The following is a 16,031-nucleotide window of genomic DNA, read 5'->3' as shown; positions in this document are numbered from 1 at the left end:
TCATATTATTGAAATCTGCATTTAACAGAACTAAAAGAGAATGAGAAAATTGACAAGATTTTAAGAAAAGAGACATTCCGGGAAAATGAAATATCAATTTCATTTGATTTTTTTTTTGATTTTTTTGATTTTTTTTTAATTTTTGAAGGTAGAAGGGTTTACATCGGAAAGTAAGACAATAAAGTAAAACATCTGGATCACACCCCTGAGACAATCCAGATGCAGAAAGGATAGCAAGACTGGCTACCGAGACTCCCGTCTGATGGGGAACTTTCAGGCTTGACAATCGTTTTTTTGGCTTTTCTTCTATCTCGGCAATGGCTGCAATAGCCTTCAGTGCCGGATCAAATTCCTCAGCTTCACAGATCATTCCATCTATTGGCCCATTTGTGAGAGTAGGCAGGGGAATGTTCATTGTCACACCTCCTTTTTCCGTACCCGAGAGGGTACAAGAGAGTTTTTCCAATTAAAGGACAATCGAAACGGGATTTATTTATTTATTTCAGAGTCGCCACTTGGGAGATTTAGGGTGTCCCAAGTCACCAATTTAATCCCGAATCGAGGAAAAGAATGACTCTATATTACAGTCTGCGTACCAGAAATCTGGATAAGGAATTCTGTTAACCCGGGAGAAGGTGTTAGGCATTCCCGAGTTCCGTGGTTCTAGCACGGTCGCTCAACTGTTATATTCGGCTTATTTATCTGATTTTTAATACAATTATGAACCATGTGCAAATTTTATCTTTTAACCGCTTTATTAATTATTATTATTAAGAAATGTGAACATCGCTTAAAACATATCTTTGGACTGTGTCACATGAAATGCACCCACAATCCGAAACATATTTTATTTGATGTTTTAGAATTTGGATTTGGGTCGCATGAAATGCGCACCCGAGTTAAGGAAAATAAATTATTAAAGGCGCGCCTAAAGCAACTAGCGTATAGTCAGTTTGGGAAGACTGTAAAATTCGCTAAACGGCCTGTCCCGAATTCTAAGTATTTTAATATATACATTTAGAGGGCCCCGCAGCTTGTGCATTTTTGTTTGTCGAGGCTCGTCTCATCCATTATTTTAAAAAAAAAAATTTACAACGTCATGGAAGTGCATCTCAGACCACGTCACAATCAATGTACCCGTGATTAGAGACACATTTCGATTCCGTTGAGATTTGGATTTGGGTCACATAAATGTGCACCCGAGTTTAAAGAGATAACGTTATTAAATACGCGCCTAAAGTGACTAGCGTATCATTATTTTAGGAAGGCCGTGGAATTTTGCTAAACGGTATTCTAAGCAATTTTAAAGCAAATATTTACTGAGGGCCCCGCGATTTTTGTATTTTTCGGCGAGGCTCATCTCATTTTTATTTTTAAGGATAAACCTACAGTGACTACATTTTTTCTATTAAGTTTGTCTCTAAAACAAAAGAAAATACCTCAATTAATTACATGCTGAAAAGATGTAACTTATTAGTTATTAGTTTACGGTTAATGCGAATGGAAAATTGCGATCGAGTTTGTTCAAAGAAAAACTGCTTTCATTCTATATTCTTTTATTCAATAATACTAGAACATGAGATTGACACACCATAATATCAAAACAGATTAACTATTTTTCGATTAATTTAAACTAACATTATTATATGAAGAAGTTATACATATGTAACCTTATTACTCATTAATCAATCAACTACATTTTTATACAAAGAGAGGAAAATTAATATTCAAACACAAATCTAAACAGGAGGAATTCAACAGAAACAAAGCCTGATTAATATTTCATTTTTTTCGCTTCAAGCCAAGAGTGTACAAATGTGTACCTGGAAATGGCAGTACAAGAAGAAAAGAAGTAGGAGAGTAGTATGTAACACAGCAACATACAGCAGCAGAAAGCCCAACACAGTAGCTTCAACACCTCAGTCCAGAAATCCCAGCAACACGGAGAAAACTAGTAAAAATGGAGAAGACAAATAGTGCGGAAATCTCTCTTTATTTTTTCTTTCTAGATTTGAACTCTCTATGGTGTTCTTCCACTCTCAATATTTCAGAAAATTTGTTTCTATCTTTTTTACTCTCTCCAAAATGAATTCTGTCCCTGTATATTCTGTGTATCCAGAGTGTATATCGAGTGTATACTGCTCTCTCTGCCCCCTCTTTTCTTCTTCTCTCTATCTAGTTTTTCCTCTTTTTTCCACTCCCTTCTTCCTAAATTTTCTCTTCTATTTATAGCAAAATTTTCTAAATTTTCAGATTTGTTTTTTATTATTTTATTATTTTTTAATTAAAAGAAATCCCACTTACAAATTGCTTTTATTTTTTTAGAAAAAGAAATCCCACCTTTATTTACTTTTATTTTTAAAATTCCAACTTTAATTACTTTATCTTATTTAAAATCTCACTTTTTATTTTTTTAAAAGAGAATCTCACTTTATTTAACTTTTCTTTAAAAAACAAACCACTATCTTTTCTTTATCTTTCAAAAATGCTACTTTCAATTACTTTAAATTTTTTTAAATTTTCAGATACCTTTATATTTATTTTTTAATTCCAACCTTCTTTTACTTTTAAATTTTTTAAAAATTTCCACAAAACTTTTTATTTTTTTAAATTTTCTACATTCCTTTACTTTTTTTAAAAAAAAGAAGAGAATTTCACCTATTTTTACTTTTATATTTTTTTATTCAATACTTCCCTTTTTCTTATTTTTTTTAAATCATTCCCGAAATTATTATATATATTTTTTTAAAAAAAAAATAAAAATAAAAATAAAATATTTTCGGATTTTTTATATATATAAAAAAAACTATTAATAGTGATAATTCACCTTTTATTTTTTATTTTTTTGGTTTTGTTTTGTGTTGGACAAAAATGAAGAAGGGGTGTTGGGTTAATGGAGCGGACCGGGTCGACCCGGTTTGAAGTGGACCGGGTCATGGGGAAAGTTGGGCAATTATTTGGGCCTGTGGTTTGAAATTGAAGAAGTGGCCCAATCCGATTTTTCTTTGTATTTTTGTTCTCTTTTCTTCTTTTATTTTTCTAAAACTAAATTATAAAAGTACTTAAATTATTATTAAGAACTAAATTAAGTTATAAAAGCGCAAATTAACTTCCAATAACAATTAACGCACAATTAAGTAATAATTAAGCATAAAATTGTTCATTTGGACATTAAATGCTAAAAATGCAAAAGATGCCTATTTTTGTAATTTTTAATTTTTGTAAACAAATTTAATTACTAACAATTGTAGAATTAAATCCTACATGCAAAATGCGACATATTTTGTATTTTTTATTAATTTAACAAATAAACATGCATAGACAAACATACAAATAGTTACACAAAATATCACAAAATATCACAAAAATTGCACACCAAGAAAAATTATTTTATTTTTGAATTTTTTGGGAGTAATTCTCATATAGGGCAAAAATCACGTGCTTACAGCTGCCCCTCTTTGCCCGGAGACACGAAGGGTTTTCGTGCAAAGATAAAGCGAGCGATTTTTGCCCATCCGAGTACTCTGTTGAAGCATTTTTTGAAAAAGATTTGACCGAACCTTTGCTTCAAAGGTTTCCTACATATCCTGGGCTAAACAGGAATCAGGTCAATGTAGTTCGGGAAGTCTTGGTAGCTGGGACTACCATGGGACTGCAATGTTACTGCTGTTGCATGCTACTTTTACTGTTTGCTGACCTCCTTATTACACCATGCTTAAAAAAATAAGAAGCTAGACTAAGCTGGACATTTCTGGGAGGTGGAGCTCAGTTTTGTGTATAATGTTGTGGCCGCGTGCAAGGCTGCTCATCACCGCATACCAACAAAACCAATCACCTGAACAGAACCTGGCTAATTTACTCGCACGCACAACCTTGTTAGTTTTGAGGCATTTAACATATAGGAAATCGCACGATGGGATGCAATGCACCTAAACAGTTAAACGTTTTTACCATGTGTTTGAACGGGTTGCATGTTTCATCCCGGCCTTAAACTAGCCCTCTTCACTATGAACCTCTTTTCTTTTATTCTTGCCTCTCTTAAACCACTCTTGATCTTGTTTTTGCCGTTTTTTTTTGCACTCTTTTTTTTGTTTTTATTTTTATTTTTGTCACTCTTTTTCCTTCTTTTTTTCACTATTTTTTTCTTTTCTCTTTTTCACTCAATTTTCTTTCTCCTTTTCTTTCAGTTTATTTTTTCACTCAATTTATTTTATAGCTATGATCGAATCCGATGGAGATTGCCTACGTATCATGACCCCGCATGAATCAGATCTTGCGTAGTTCGGGACTAACAAGTGCAAAAATAAAGAAACAAGTGTTCATTTTGCATTGTGCTCATCCTGCACATTTATTAAAGTGATTTAAGCAAAAATGATTTGACTCAAAAATGATTTGACTATATTTTAGAAAGAAAGATCTGATTTTCGAACACGGCCTTTCAGCACTTCGAGGATGAAGATTTTAAGGCTGTGAGGGTCAACCGATCAAAACTCTAAAAGATGATCGAAAGTGGCCGTTTATGCAAAGTCAGCCTACCGCTGTCCCTTTCGGGAGCATTTGGCTGTTTTTGACAAAAACAACATCACTTGACTTATTTATGACTCTTTTTTTCAAAATGGTGACCCGACATTGGGAACATGGCCTCGCAGAGCCTCGGGGACGAGGATCCTAAGGCCATTGGGAAATTTGGTCAGAATTTTAAAAAATGACCAAAAATGGCTGTTTGTGCAAAGTCAGCCTTCCGCCGTCCCTTTCGGGAACATTTGGCTGTTTTTGACAAAAACAACATCACTTGATTTATTTATCACTCTTTTTTTCAGAATGGTGACCCGACATTGGGAACATGGCCTCGCAGAGCCTCGGGGACGAGGATCCTAAGGCCATTGGGTAATTTGGTCAGAATTTTAAAAAATGACCAAAAATGGCTGTTTGTGCAAAGTCAGCCTTCCGCCGTCCCTTTCGGGAACATTCGGCTATTCTTGACAAAACGGCATCACCTGACTCATAAATTAAAATTCTGACATTTTGGCTATTTCTGAAAAAGGGGAGGTTGGACCCGATGAGGGTTGCCTACGTAACTCACACCCTGTGAGAATCAAACCGGCGTAGTTCGGACGATCGTGAATAGAGTAAGTAAACTAACTCTTTTTTTGAAAAAAATGCTTTTAAAAGAATAAAGGTTTTTTTTTTTGGATTTTTGTTTCTTTTTGATTTTACTAAAAACAATGCTTTAAAAGTAGAAAAAGATATATTTTTTGGATTTTTGAACTTGACTCTATTTTTTATTTGAAAGAAAGACTTCTAAAAAAACAATTCCTTTTCTTTTGATTGGAACTTTGAGAATTTTTAAAAGTAAAAAAAAGAAAATATTTTTGTTTGAATTTTCATTTGTTCTCTCTTTTTCTAAATAAGAAAGAAAATATTTTCTTTGGATTTTGGCTGTCGTCTCTTAATTTTCGAAAGAGGCACTTTTAAGAAAATATTTTGGATTTTCGAGTTTATTTTTTTTTTTAAATTTACAAAAGTACTTCTAAAGAAAAATGAAAATATTTTTGGACTTTAATTTTTTAATTCTATGATATTTACGAAAGAAAGACTTTTAAAGAAGGAAAGTCATTAAAAGAATGAATATATATATATATTCTCTTTTTTCTGATTTGTTTTTATTTTTTGGAAAATTACTTCAAAATAAAAGAAACACGTATTTTGGATTTTGATTTTTTATTTCTTTTATTATTATTTTTTTCTTTTATTTCTTTTTCCGTATGAAATACTTCAGAAAGAAGGAAACTACCCTCTTTTTTTTGAGTTTTAAAAACTTCTTTTTTTTTTTTGAATTTTCTAAGGAAAGATTTCTAAAGAAGGAACTAATGAAAAATATTTTTGGATTTTTTGAAAATTGGGGTCGGAACCGATGAGGTTTGCCTACGTATCTCACATCCAGTGAGAATCAGACCCGCGTAGTTCGGTACAAACAGGAGTAGAGGAAATAAACTAAACCCCTTCTGAATACAATCTTTTAAAGAAAATGAGAAAATATTTTTTCTGGATTTTTATATTTTTTTTTGTTTTTTTTTTATTTTTGAAAAGAGATGAAGTCTAAAGAAATATTTTTTCTTTGAACTTTTTTTTTTTACCTTTTTTTTTGAAATCTCGAAAAATCTTTTAAGGAAGTATTTAGACTATTAGTCTGAATTTATAAAAGAGATACTACAAAAGAAACAACATTTTTTTTTTGAATTTTGAATTTTCCCTTCTTTTTTTACTTTTAAATAAATATATATATATTTTTTGGATTTTGAAAGTGAATAAAAGGTTTTTTTTATATATGTTTTTTTCATAAATCAAACTAAAAGACAAATTTTGTTTTTATTTTTTATTTTCTTTTTTTTTTAAATTTTTTTTTAGAAATCGGTCAGCATGCAGATCCGAAGCAAATAAATGCGCAAAACAAACGGGATGCAGTAGGATGGTCTTTTCATTTCAGGTTGCCTGTCCTAGACGGACCCAACCCCTGTGTTGAGTCCCCTATGTCAAATGCAACATGATGCAAATAAGCGTTCCTACTAGGGATCCGGCATGAGGTTTTGTTATACTAGGTTTATAACCTGGGTATATGTTCTAGACTGTGTACCCGAGCGGACAACTCGAGTCGAGGAGGGGGCTACGTACCGGGGACCCGCGAGATCGTCCGGCTTTGTAACTTGTCCGGCCTCTTTCTTATTTCAGGTATTGACACTAACAGAATAGGGAGTCTCGACCAGCGAGCTTCTCCCCGGAGGTAAGAAGAGAAGGGTTTCGGCACAGTTTATATACAGTTCAGATAATATCAAAGCGGTAAAAGACAACATTTAGCACGTTATGCCAAAACATGTAATAAAGATCAGATAATAAAGCCAAATATAACAATTATTCTAAGCTCGAATTCTTGAACCCTGAACCAAAGGTTCTAGGTTAATTCCCCAGCAGAGTCGCCAAAGCTGTCACACCTCCTTTTTGCGCGCCCACCTCAAAGGGTAAAATGCGCGAGGGAGTTTTTTCAATTTAAATGACAATATTCGAAATGAGATTATTTATTTAATTCAGAGTCGCCACTTGGGAAAGGTTTGGCTTTTGGTGTCCCAAGTCACCGGTTTATCTTGAATCCCAAATCGAGGAAAATATTCGACTTTTCCAAATGAAGTCTGCGAACCAGAAATTCTAAGTAAGGAATTCTGTTGACCCGAGGGAAGGTGTTAGGCACCCTCGAATCCCGTGGTTCTAGCACGGTCGCTTAAATTGTTATAATGGCTAAATATCTGATTTAAATACATGTTGTGACTTATGTGCTTTTATTAAGTTTAAACCGCTTTTATTATTATCATTTATTTTTTATAGAATTGCAACGTCGTGAAAATGCATCTCGAACCACGTCACAATCAATGCACCCGTAGTTGTTAACACATTTCGACTCCGTTGAGATTTGGATTTGGGTCACATAAATGTGCACCCGAATTTAAGAATATAATTTAATTAAGTCGCGCCTAAAGAGTCTAACGCGTTTTTATCTTTGGGGAAGGCAGTGAAATTCACTAAACAGTCCATCCCAAATTCTAAGTATTTATTATGATCAATTATTGAGGGCCCCGCAATTTGTATTTTTATTTGGCGAGGCTCGTCTCATTATTTTTTAAAAGGATAATCTTAGCATGACTACATTTTCTATTTTTTGTTTTCTAAAATAAATGAAGATAAGGTCCTACTTTATTTACATACTTTCGAGTTATTATGGTTAAGTTTCAAAAGTGAGTTGTTTAAGGAGTTTGCATGACAACGCATAGAACATTCTACATACAGACAGTAAAAGAAGGAAAAGACTACATTAAATTACAACTTCAAATCTTTCTCATTTGTTTGCATTCATGCCTCGAGTGACTTACAAGATGAACCAGTGTATCAGTTTGTGTACCTGGTATTTGGGAAAGCAAGGAAAGAAGATGAAGATCATTAGAAGCAGCAGTAGTGTAAATACACATCAACAACAGCAACCCAACAGCAACAAATTCGAATCAGATTCAAGGCCCAGAAAACTTTGAGGAAAAACCGAACAACTCAATAGAATAAACCCAAAAGTTTGTAAGCAAGCTAAACAACAACAAACCACGCGTGTATTAAACCCAAGACTAAACTCGCTTCTCCCTTTGTTTTTTTTTGTTTTTTTTAACTCTCTAACACTCTTGGGATTTTCGGAATGTCTTCCACTCTCAAATTAATACTCAAAAATCTTTCAAGTTCAGTCTAAGTTTTTTCTCTCAAGTCTTAGTCTTTTTTTGTTCAAGTCCTAATGACTCCATTTATAACAAGACTCTTGTCTTGAATCCCCAACCCCAAATATTCCCTCAATTGCATGCTTTGTCCCCACTACTTAATATTTTCTTTATTTTAAACCCTTGTCCCCCATGCCTACATGCTTTGTCCCCCACTACATTAAATAAATATATCAACCCCAACCCATTACATCTTGTCCCCCATGCCTAACATAAACAATTACAATATTCCCCCCCCCACTACATTATGTCTTGTCCCCCACTATATGAAACAATTATATTAACCCCACCCCATTACATCTTGTCCCCCATGCTTAACATAAAGAATTATTCAAAATGTTCAATTCCAAAACTACCCCTCCGACCTTATTGCAATTACCATTTTACCCCTGAACGTACTGCAATTTACCAAACTACCCCATCAGCTATAACCAATTCACCTAATCAATCTCAACCAAAATATAACAAATATGACCAATTTCTAAACAAATTCAACAACAAATCACATGAACACAAATTGAACAACATCAAATTAATGTGAATAAATTAACCATATTGGGAACCAATCCTGGTTAACTTAGACCAAAAATGAATGAGCAAAAAAGACAACAATATTAACAACAAAGATACATGATTCAAACTAAATCAACAAGTCAAAAACCAAAACAAACTCAAATTAAATTACTGAATGAACTTCAAACAAAGAATAAACATGCATTAAAATCTATTTTAAACAACAAAACATGACGGATTCAAACAACAACAAAACGATTTAACAATTTCTGAAAAAATACATAACAACACATGAAACAAACTGAAGAAATAATTAATTAAACTTCAATTTGAATCTAACAACATTAAACTAACAATTTCACATGAACAAACTGAAAAATTAACAAAACAATGAACACGAACAAAACAAAAATCAAACACTTAACGATTTTAGATTTGAGAATATCAAAAACAAAACACGGACAAAAGTGAAACTCAAAATCCACTAATCGGACCGAAACGACGAACAACGACTGACCAACGACGAACTCGAACTAGGTACGGACTGTTTTGACGACCCCAACCAAAACTCGAACAAACGACGACGAAGACGGTCCTAAGAAGCAACTGAAGGAGGTGAAGCAGAAGACATAACCATGCCAGCGATGAAGCAGTAGCGGTGGGAATTGGTTTTGAACGTGATGGACGACGGGGCAGCAGCAACGCAGCTAAAGCAGGCTGGGAAACGACTGAAGAAGATGAAGCACAGTCTTGAAGCAGCCATAGATGTCGAGCTCAAGCTCGAGCTTGACGAAGAACGAAGAAGATGAAGCAGAAACAGAAGCGACTTGGCCATGGCAGTCGCTGCTGGTGGAGCTCGACGGAGCAGCAGCAACAACACTGCTGGAGCAGCCATGGCTGCTCGTCGTAGCTGGACGCGGGCAGCAGTAGCGACGAGGAAGCAGCAACGACGAGGAAGCAACAACGACGAGGGTCGTTTGGACGCGACGACGATGGTGGAGCTGCTGGGAGACATTGCTGCTCGTTCATGGCTGCTTGGGGCTGTTTGAGGTCGTCCATGACTGGACGTGGTGGAGAAGACGACGAAGAAAAAGGCAAGGTGCTAGGGTGCTGTTCGTCGAGGAAGGCAGCCATGGGAGCTCGAGCTCGACGACGACGAAGAAAGCAGCCTGTTTGGCTTTTGGTTTGGAGCTGTGTGTGTGTGTGTTTGTGTCGAAGAAGATGATGCAAGGGCAGCCATGGATGGGGCGTGAGGAAGCTTTGGAGAAGATGGAGAGAAAAGGGGGGGGGATCTCTTTAGGTTTTTTAGGTTTTTTTTTGTTTTGTAAAATGTAAGATAGGGAGGTGTTGGGTATTTGGGTTATGGACTGGGTCGACCCAGTTTGAAATGGACCGGGTCGACACGGTTTGAAATGGACCGGGTCGACCCGGTTTGAAATGGACCGGGTCGACCCGGTTTGAAATGGACCGGGTCGTAGGGGAAGGTTGGGCATTTTTGGGCTTGTGGTTTACAATTGAAGAAGTGGCCCAATCCGATTTTTCCTTGTATTTTTGCTCTCTTTTCTTCTTTTATTTTTCTAAAACTAAATCCTAAAAATCCTTAAATTATTATTAAGTTATAAAATTGCAAATTAACTCCCAATAACAATTAACGCACAATTAAGTAATAATTAAGCATAAAATTGTACATTTGGACATTAAATGCTAAAAATGCAAAAGATGCCTATTTTTGTAATTTTCAATTTTTGTAAAACAAACTTAATTAGTAAACAATTGTAGAATTAAATCCTACATGCAAAATGCGACATATTTTTGTATTTTTTATTAATTTAACAAATAAACATGCACAGACAAATACAAATAATTATCCAAAAATGTCACAAAAATTCTCAAAATTGCACACCAAGGAAAATCATTTTATTTTGAATTTTTTGGGAGTAATTTTTTCATAGGGCAAAAATCACGTGCTCACACTGTTATCCCAACTTATTGCTCTTAACATACGCTTAAATAGAAAAGGTGGTGACAAACAGCAAGGAAAAGGTTTTTTCAGATGGTAGAGCACTCGTATAGAAATATCCCCCACAAAGCCACAAACGCCTTTTTAACTCTAGCGTTGTGAACTTGCATGTCCCAAACTCAGATAAAGAATGACAGTTGCCATAATTTGACAATCAATGTAAATTAATTAACTTATAAAAATTCTCATAATACACAATGAATACTGCCTGTCATCTGATATCATTTTCCTTGTTTTTTGCAAAACCAACCAACGGCAACTGATACCCCTTGGAACAAGGAATTATACGCCCAACATACAAGAATCTACCAGGGAGAGAAATCATTAAAAAGCCAATGACGAGCAAATAAGGAAAAAAATAGAACAGACAATTCTCTCATTTAGCAGTTGTCCCTTAGCAACAGGTTAACTTAACCAGTCAAATAGTCGATATGCAAGCCGGCCCAGCTCCACCTTTACCAAAAAACAAAAGTAAGGCAGATTCAAGTTAAGAGCATGTTGTCAGTCTTTGACACCCCTATTTTGATAAACAGTCACTTTGATCATTTTACAGCTGCACCTTAGAAATAGGCAGTTCAAGATTCATGAGGTCCTAATCAATTACATAAACTTATGAAGCTCAGGGTACAATAGCAAATGCTAGAATGATCACAAGGATTTCAAAATTAGTAGTCTTTTGCTTCGAAAACCAGATTGTTACACAGACCACCTTCCCCAACATTTCCCCAGTAATAGTCTATTGAGTCAACTGCAGCACCTTAAACAAAATATAGCGTGATTGCAGATTTGGATACACACTTGTGACCAGCACAGCTTTTCTCCTGATCAAACAGTTCGCAGTGGAGGAGACACCAGTATTACACCATCTCCACGAACAAATAGGAAAGGGACGGTCCGTCTCGTCGTCTAAAACACAATCAAGAGAACCAGGTCAGCTGATTTTGCAATCATCAGTGTGCAGAACGAATGGAAATAATTCCTCCCCAACTAACCTTAACAGACAAAGAGCAACTCTTGCAAAAAGCAATCCAAAATAAACACATTCCGCTACAAGTGTAATGTGGGTGGGTGGGGGTGGGGGGGATTCAAATTTCATTGTATATAACTTTTCACTTAACAGTATGTGATGCTCTGCCTTTTACCGGAAATTATGTACATGTACGAAGATCAAGTTTGTGTTAAGACAAAAAGAGGTTACTGCCGCTTCAATTAGATCAAATTAGAAATCCCTACATCACTCAATTTTCATGCAACGTAACTACAAAAGAATTAAGTATCATGGCATTGTTTGATTCTGAAGAAAGATTAAATAATTCCAGGTCTTTGTATTTTGTCTAAGAGTAGAAAACTTCTTGGAACTTCAGGATTAGAAAGGAGCTAAATCAGGCTGAGAACTACGTTAGTCAGACCCTTAAAATCACCTGGAACACCCTGGGGAGTGGGGTCCAAGATGACCTGATATGCTGTGGTTGAGATCCGCTTCTGAGATACACACATAGGTGCCTCTCTAGCCTTTTCAGGCATGATCAATTACCATAAATATATCGGCTTATACCCCAGAAGGTTAGAATGGAGAGAACACAAGAGGATAACTTAAACTTGTTTTAATCCTAAATGCCTAGAACAAGTATGCGAAAAGAGACAATTCTACTCCAAACATTTAACTCCCAAAATAAAGCTAATTTAATCATCAGCCTTGTAGATTAGTGCATAACGGGAACTGCATTTACTTGTTATCAATAGCCTTACACCAACTCTCAGTTGGTATCCTTGTATCCATATTAAGGGACCTAGGCAAATCAATTGCCTCAACATGCATTCTTACTTTACTTACCCGAGTTCATATAACATAGGAAAAGCAACATAGTTTTCCATCAACTATAACTCATCACGCATAAAGCAATAAAGGGCAACCCGGTGCATTAAGCTCCCACTATGCGCAGGGTTCGGGGAAGGGCCGAAGCACAAGGGTCTATTATACGCAACCTTACCCTACATTTCTGCAAGAGGTTGTTTCCATGGCTCGAACCCATGACCTCCTGGTCACATGGCATCAACTTTACCAGTTACGCCAAGGCTCCCCTTCATCAGGCAGAAAACAATGCTTAGTGAAAATGTCATATTTTACTTTAGATAATCGGCTTCCTCCACTACTAAATTAGGTTTCTACTTCATCAGGTACACAGAGAATATAACCCGAGCTCAAAAATGGGTACCCGCAACATTTGAGACCCTAAAGACATTGTTAGCATGACCTTCCGATTAAAGAGCTACCCAATACTTGCACAATATTATCTCTACTCAGAAATAGCAAATTATTGCACTCATAGATTCCTCTTTCTCAAGTATAACTGTAGCATAACATTAGAACCCAAAGATAACCCCTAGTTAAAGAAATACTATCACGTCTTTCAAGACCAAAAGGATTTCATGTCAGAAGTCTTTTTAGCCACCTGGTGCATGTTTCGAAACTCGGTGGATAATGGGTGCATCCAAATACCAGGCCTTTGTTTGGCATAATTCGAACACATGATGTTCGCCTAAGCTACACTTTACTACTAAATCAATGGTTTCATGTGCTCTGATTCATTATTTGGGAGCACTACCGAAGTGTTTCAAAGGTCTGGTTTACTGTTATATCGGGAGTTACTCCACGTACTGCTTGACGTAAAACAGGTAGTGAATTTGTTGTCTTTTGTAGCTCTGGGAACTTGCTTCATTTTCATGAAGAGCTTTGTGAAGTCGCCAAACATATCACTTTACTACTAGACCAAAGCCCCCACTCCAGGAGGGGGGGGGGTGTTGGGTTACTAGTACATATAATCCACTTTACAAACATCTTACAACAGAGGGTCTTGCTAACTTGAACAATGTATTGCAATGACCAGAAAAAGGAGAAAGAGATATATCTCAAGTTCGAAAACTAAAGAGTAGATATAGAAATATTAAGCGTACCCGCACTATCTCTTCATATGTTTCATCATCAATCTCGACTGTGGTCACAATTTCTTCAACATCACCAAGAATCATATTAAGATGCTGATCATAAGCCTGGAAAGGAAAACCCATGAGCGCTTAGTGTCACCGCACAGCTTTTCTCACTAATGATTTTACGGAATTGGAAAACTCAAAAGTCGTGTGATGCCAGTGAAATTAAACAAGAAGTAAAAGAGAAAAGAAAACATCTAAAAATATTAAAGCAGATAAATAACAAGATGATCCGCAAAAAATAACATAATCCAGTAATTTCCAGCAACATCATGTAATTGTCTTCAGCATTACTAATAATGCAACTATGTTACAACTGTCTTATTTTCCTAATCCAGACTATGTGACCAGGTAACCAAATATTTGCAGAAATAGGCAAACAAGAAAAGCAACCACCAGTTTACATGCAGGTAAAATGTTTCATATAATGTCTGTGCAAATCAGGGAATTAATGTACTGCAACTGCAAGTAGTTTTCAATGAGACACATCATTGCTTATTCCCTCTCCCAAGGTTCTTCGTCAACAATTCCTCGTTTAACCCACCTTGAAATTTGAATGCTAACATTTGGAAAAGATGCCTCTACACATTGCTTGGATAATAGTCTAGTTTTACTTTCACAGATAACGTCTCGTTTCTGCCTCTATTGCTTTCCTATTGTTCTTACTTTTCAGACATCTTATTTTTCATGAGATAATGAAAAATAAAATACCAATCCATTTCCCATGTTTGTATTACCTGCTTGAATAATGATAGTGCATTAGTATCTTTAAACACCCCCTTTCCTATTTTTATGGGTTAGCTCATATTATTATTTATTATATTCTTCTATATCAATCTAGAATTTTTGCACCGCTATATTCGTTAAGAGCCGACCCCAACTAGCTTGGGATTGAGGCGTAGTTGTAGTTGTTGCTACTATAATCTTTAGGACTACATAAGCAACATGAAAATTCAGTAGGTTTTTAGGAAAAATAAGCATACGCTTTGATTTATATGTTTGTGCTCCCTCTACAATTACTAGTATGTGCTAATGCGCAATAATTTGCACCAGATGCGGCTATATAAATAATGTAAATATTATCCATCTAATTGAAAAAAAATACGTTATACAAATGAGCCCGAACATAAGGTAAAAAAGTAGAAAACAAAGAAACAGCATAAACCCTAGAATAAGAAGCAAAAGGGCTAAAGGTACATCATAGGCTAGCTAGAAAAATCGTAAGAATCCACCAACTTGCATACATATATAGCTAAATATGACTATTCAACCAGATAAATTATCACCAAGAAAGATAGAGGAAACATGGGCAATAAAAATTGGAAAAGGAAGAAAAAAAAAGGAGAGGAAAAAGTTAAAAATACATGAAGTTTGCCGCGGAGTTCTCTGTCGGAACGGAGTTTAACGTAGATTCTCTCGTCAAGACTGAGCCTTATGAGATCCAATGGCTCCTTCACTGCACTCTCCTCTTCACTTCCCATTGCGCTCTCTCTCTCTCTCCCTCTCTGGAAATTCAAACGCGACTATTTGATATTATTAGCCAAAGGTTTATGTTATAATGAAGTTGGGAGGGTTAGTCGTGGTGGTTAAGAGGCGCAGGTCCAAAGGTAGGCCCATCTAATAGGCTCGGCCCAAAGGGAAGTGCACCGTTAGCCACTAATAAAATATGTATTTATTTTTAAACTACGGTTTAAAATGTCTTTAGTCTTTAGCCACTATTTTAATAAATTTTACCCACCCGGACGAAAATACCCTTTTGCTCATAAAGTTCAGGACCAAGTGTCTTTAACTTATGAGTTTGTTATTGTAAGTTGAGGACTACTTGTCCTTAACTTTTGAACTTGTAACTCTAAGTTCAGGACTACATGTCCTTAATTTTTGAACTTGGAACTCGAAATTCAGGACTACTTGTCCTTAATTTCTGTGCTTGTAACTCTAAGTCAAGGACTATCTGTCCTTAATTTATGTGCTTGTAACTCTAAGTTAAGGATCAAGTATCCTTAATTTTTGAACTTCTAACTCTAAGTTCAAGACCAAGTGTCCTTAACTTATGAGCTTGTTACTATAAGTTCAGGACAAGCTGTCCTTAATTTATGAGCTTGTAAGTCTAAGTTAAGGACTACCTGTCCTTAGTTTTTGAGCTTGTAACTCTAAGTTCAGGACTACATGTTGTCGCGCCCCCTTTTTCCTCGCGGAGTCCGAGT

General features: G+C 35.6%; 1 protein-coding gene across 1 annotated transcript; it reads right to left on the bottom strand.

Annotated features, from left to right (window-relative positions):
* Positions 1-11,359: 11,359 nt before the first annotated feature.
* On the bottom strand, positions 11,360-15,387 carry LOC104225646 (sm-like protein LSM3A). Its single transcript, XM_009777492.2, has 3 exons — positions 15,192-15,387; positions 13,795-13,890; positions 11,360-11,745 (listed from the first exon to the last, which is right to left on the bottom strand). The coding sequence occupies exons 1-3, from the start codon at positions 15,306-15,308 to the stop codon at positions 11,665-11,667; spliced, it is 294 nt and encodes a 97-aa protein (XP_009775794.1). The 5' UTR covers positions 15,309-15,387; the 3' UTR covers positions 11,360-11,664.
* Between the last annotated feature and the right edge of the window lie 644 nt (positions 15,388-16,031).

The sequence above is a fragment of the Nicotiana sylvestris genome, chromosome 5 (genome assembly GCF_000393655.2).
Source record: "Nicotiana sylvestris chromosome 5, ASM39365v2, whole genome shotgun sequence".
NCBI lineage: Eukaryota > Viridiplantae > Streptophyta > Magnoliopsida > Solanales > Solanaceae > Nicotiana > Nicotiana sylvestris.
Note: the sequence above shows the minus strand (reverse complement) of the source record. Positions and strands in the feature narration are given on the sequence as shown.

Bases quoted from the DNA above. Each gene is read 5' to 3' on its own strand.
- LOC104225646 (XM_009777492.2), bottom strand. From the start codon at position 15,308: ATGGGAAGTGAAGAGGAGAGTGCAGTGAAGGAGCCATTGGATCTCATA. The intron at 13,891-15,191 runs GTATTTTTAACT...TTTCCTTTCCAG, and splicing joins AACTCCGCGGCAAACTTCAT to GCTTATGATCAGCATCTTAA. The intron at 11,746-13,794 runs GTACGCTTAATA...ATTGTGTTTTAG, and splicing joins CATATGAAGAGATAGTGCGG to ACGACGAGACGGACCGTCCC.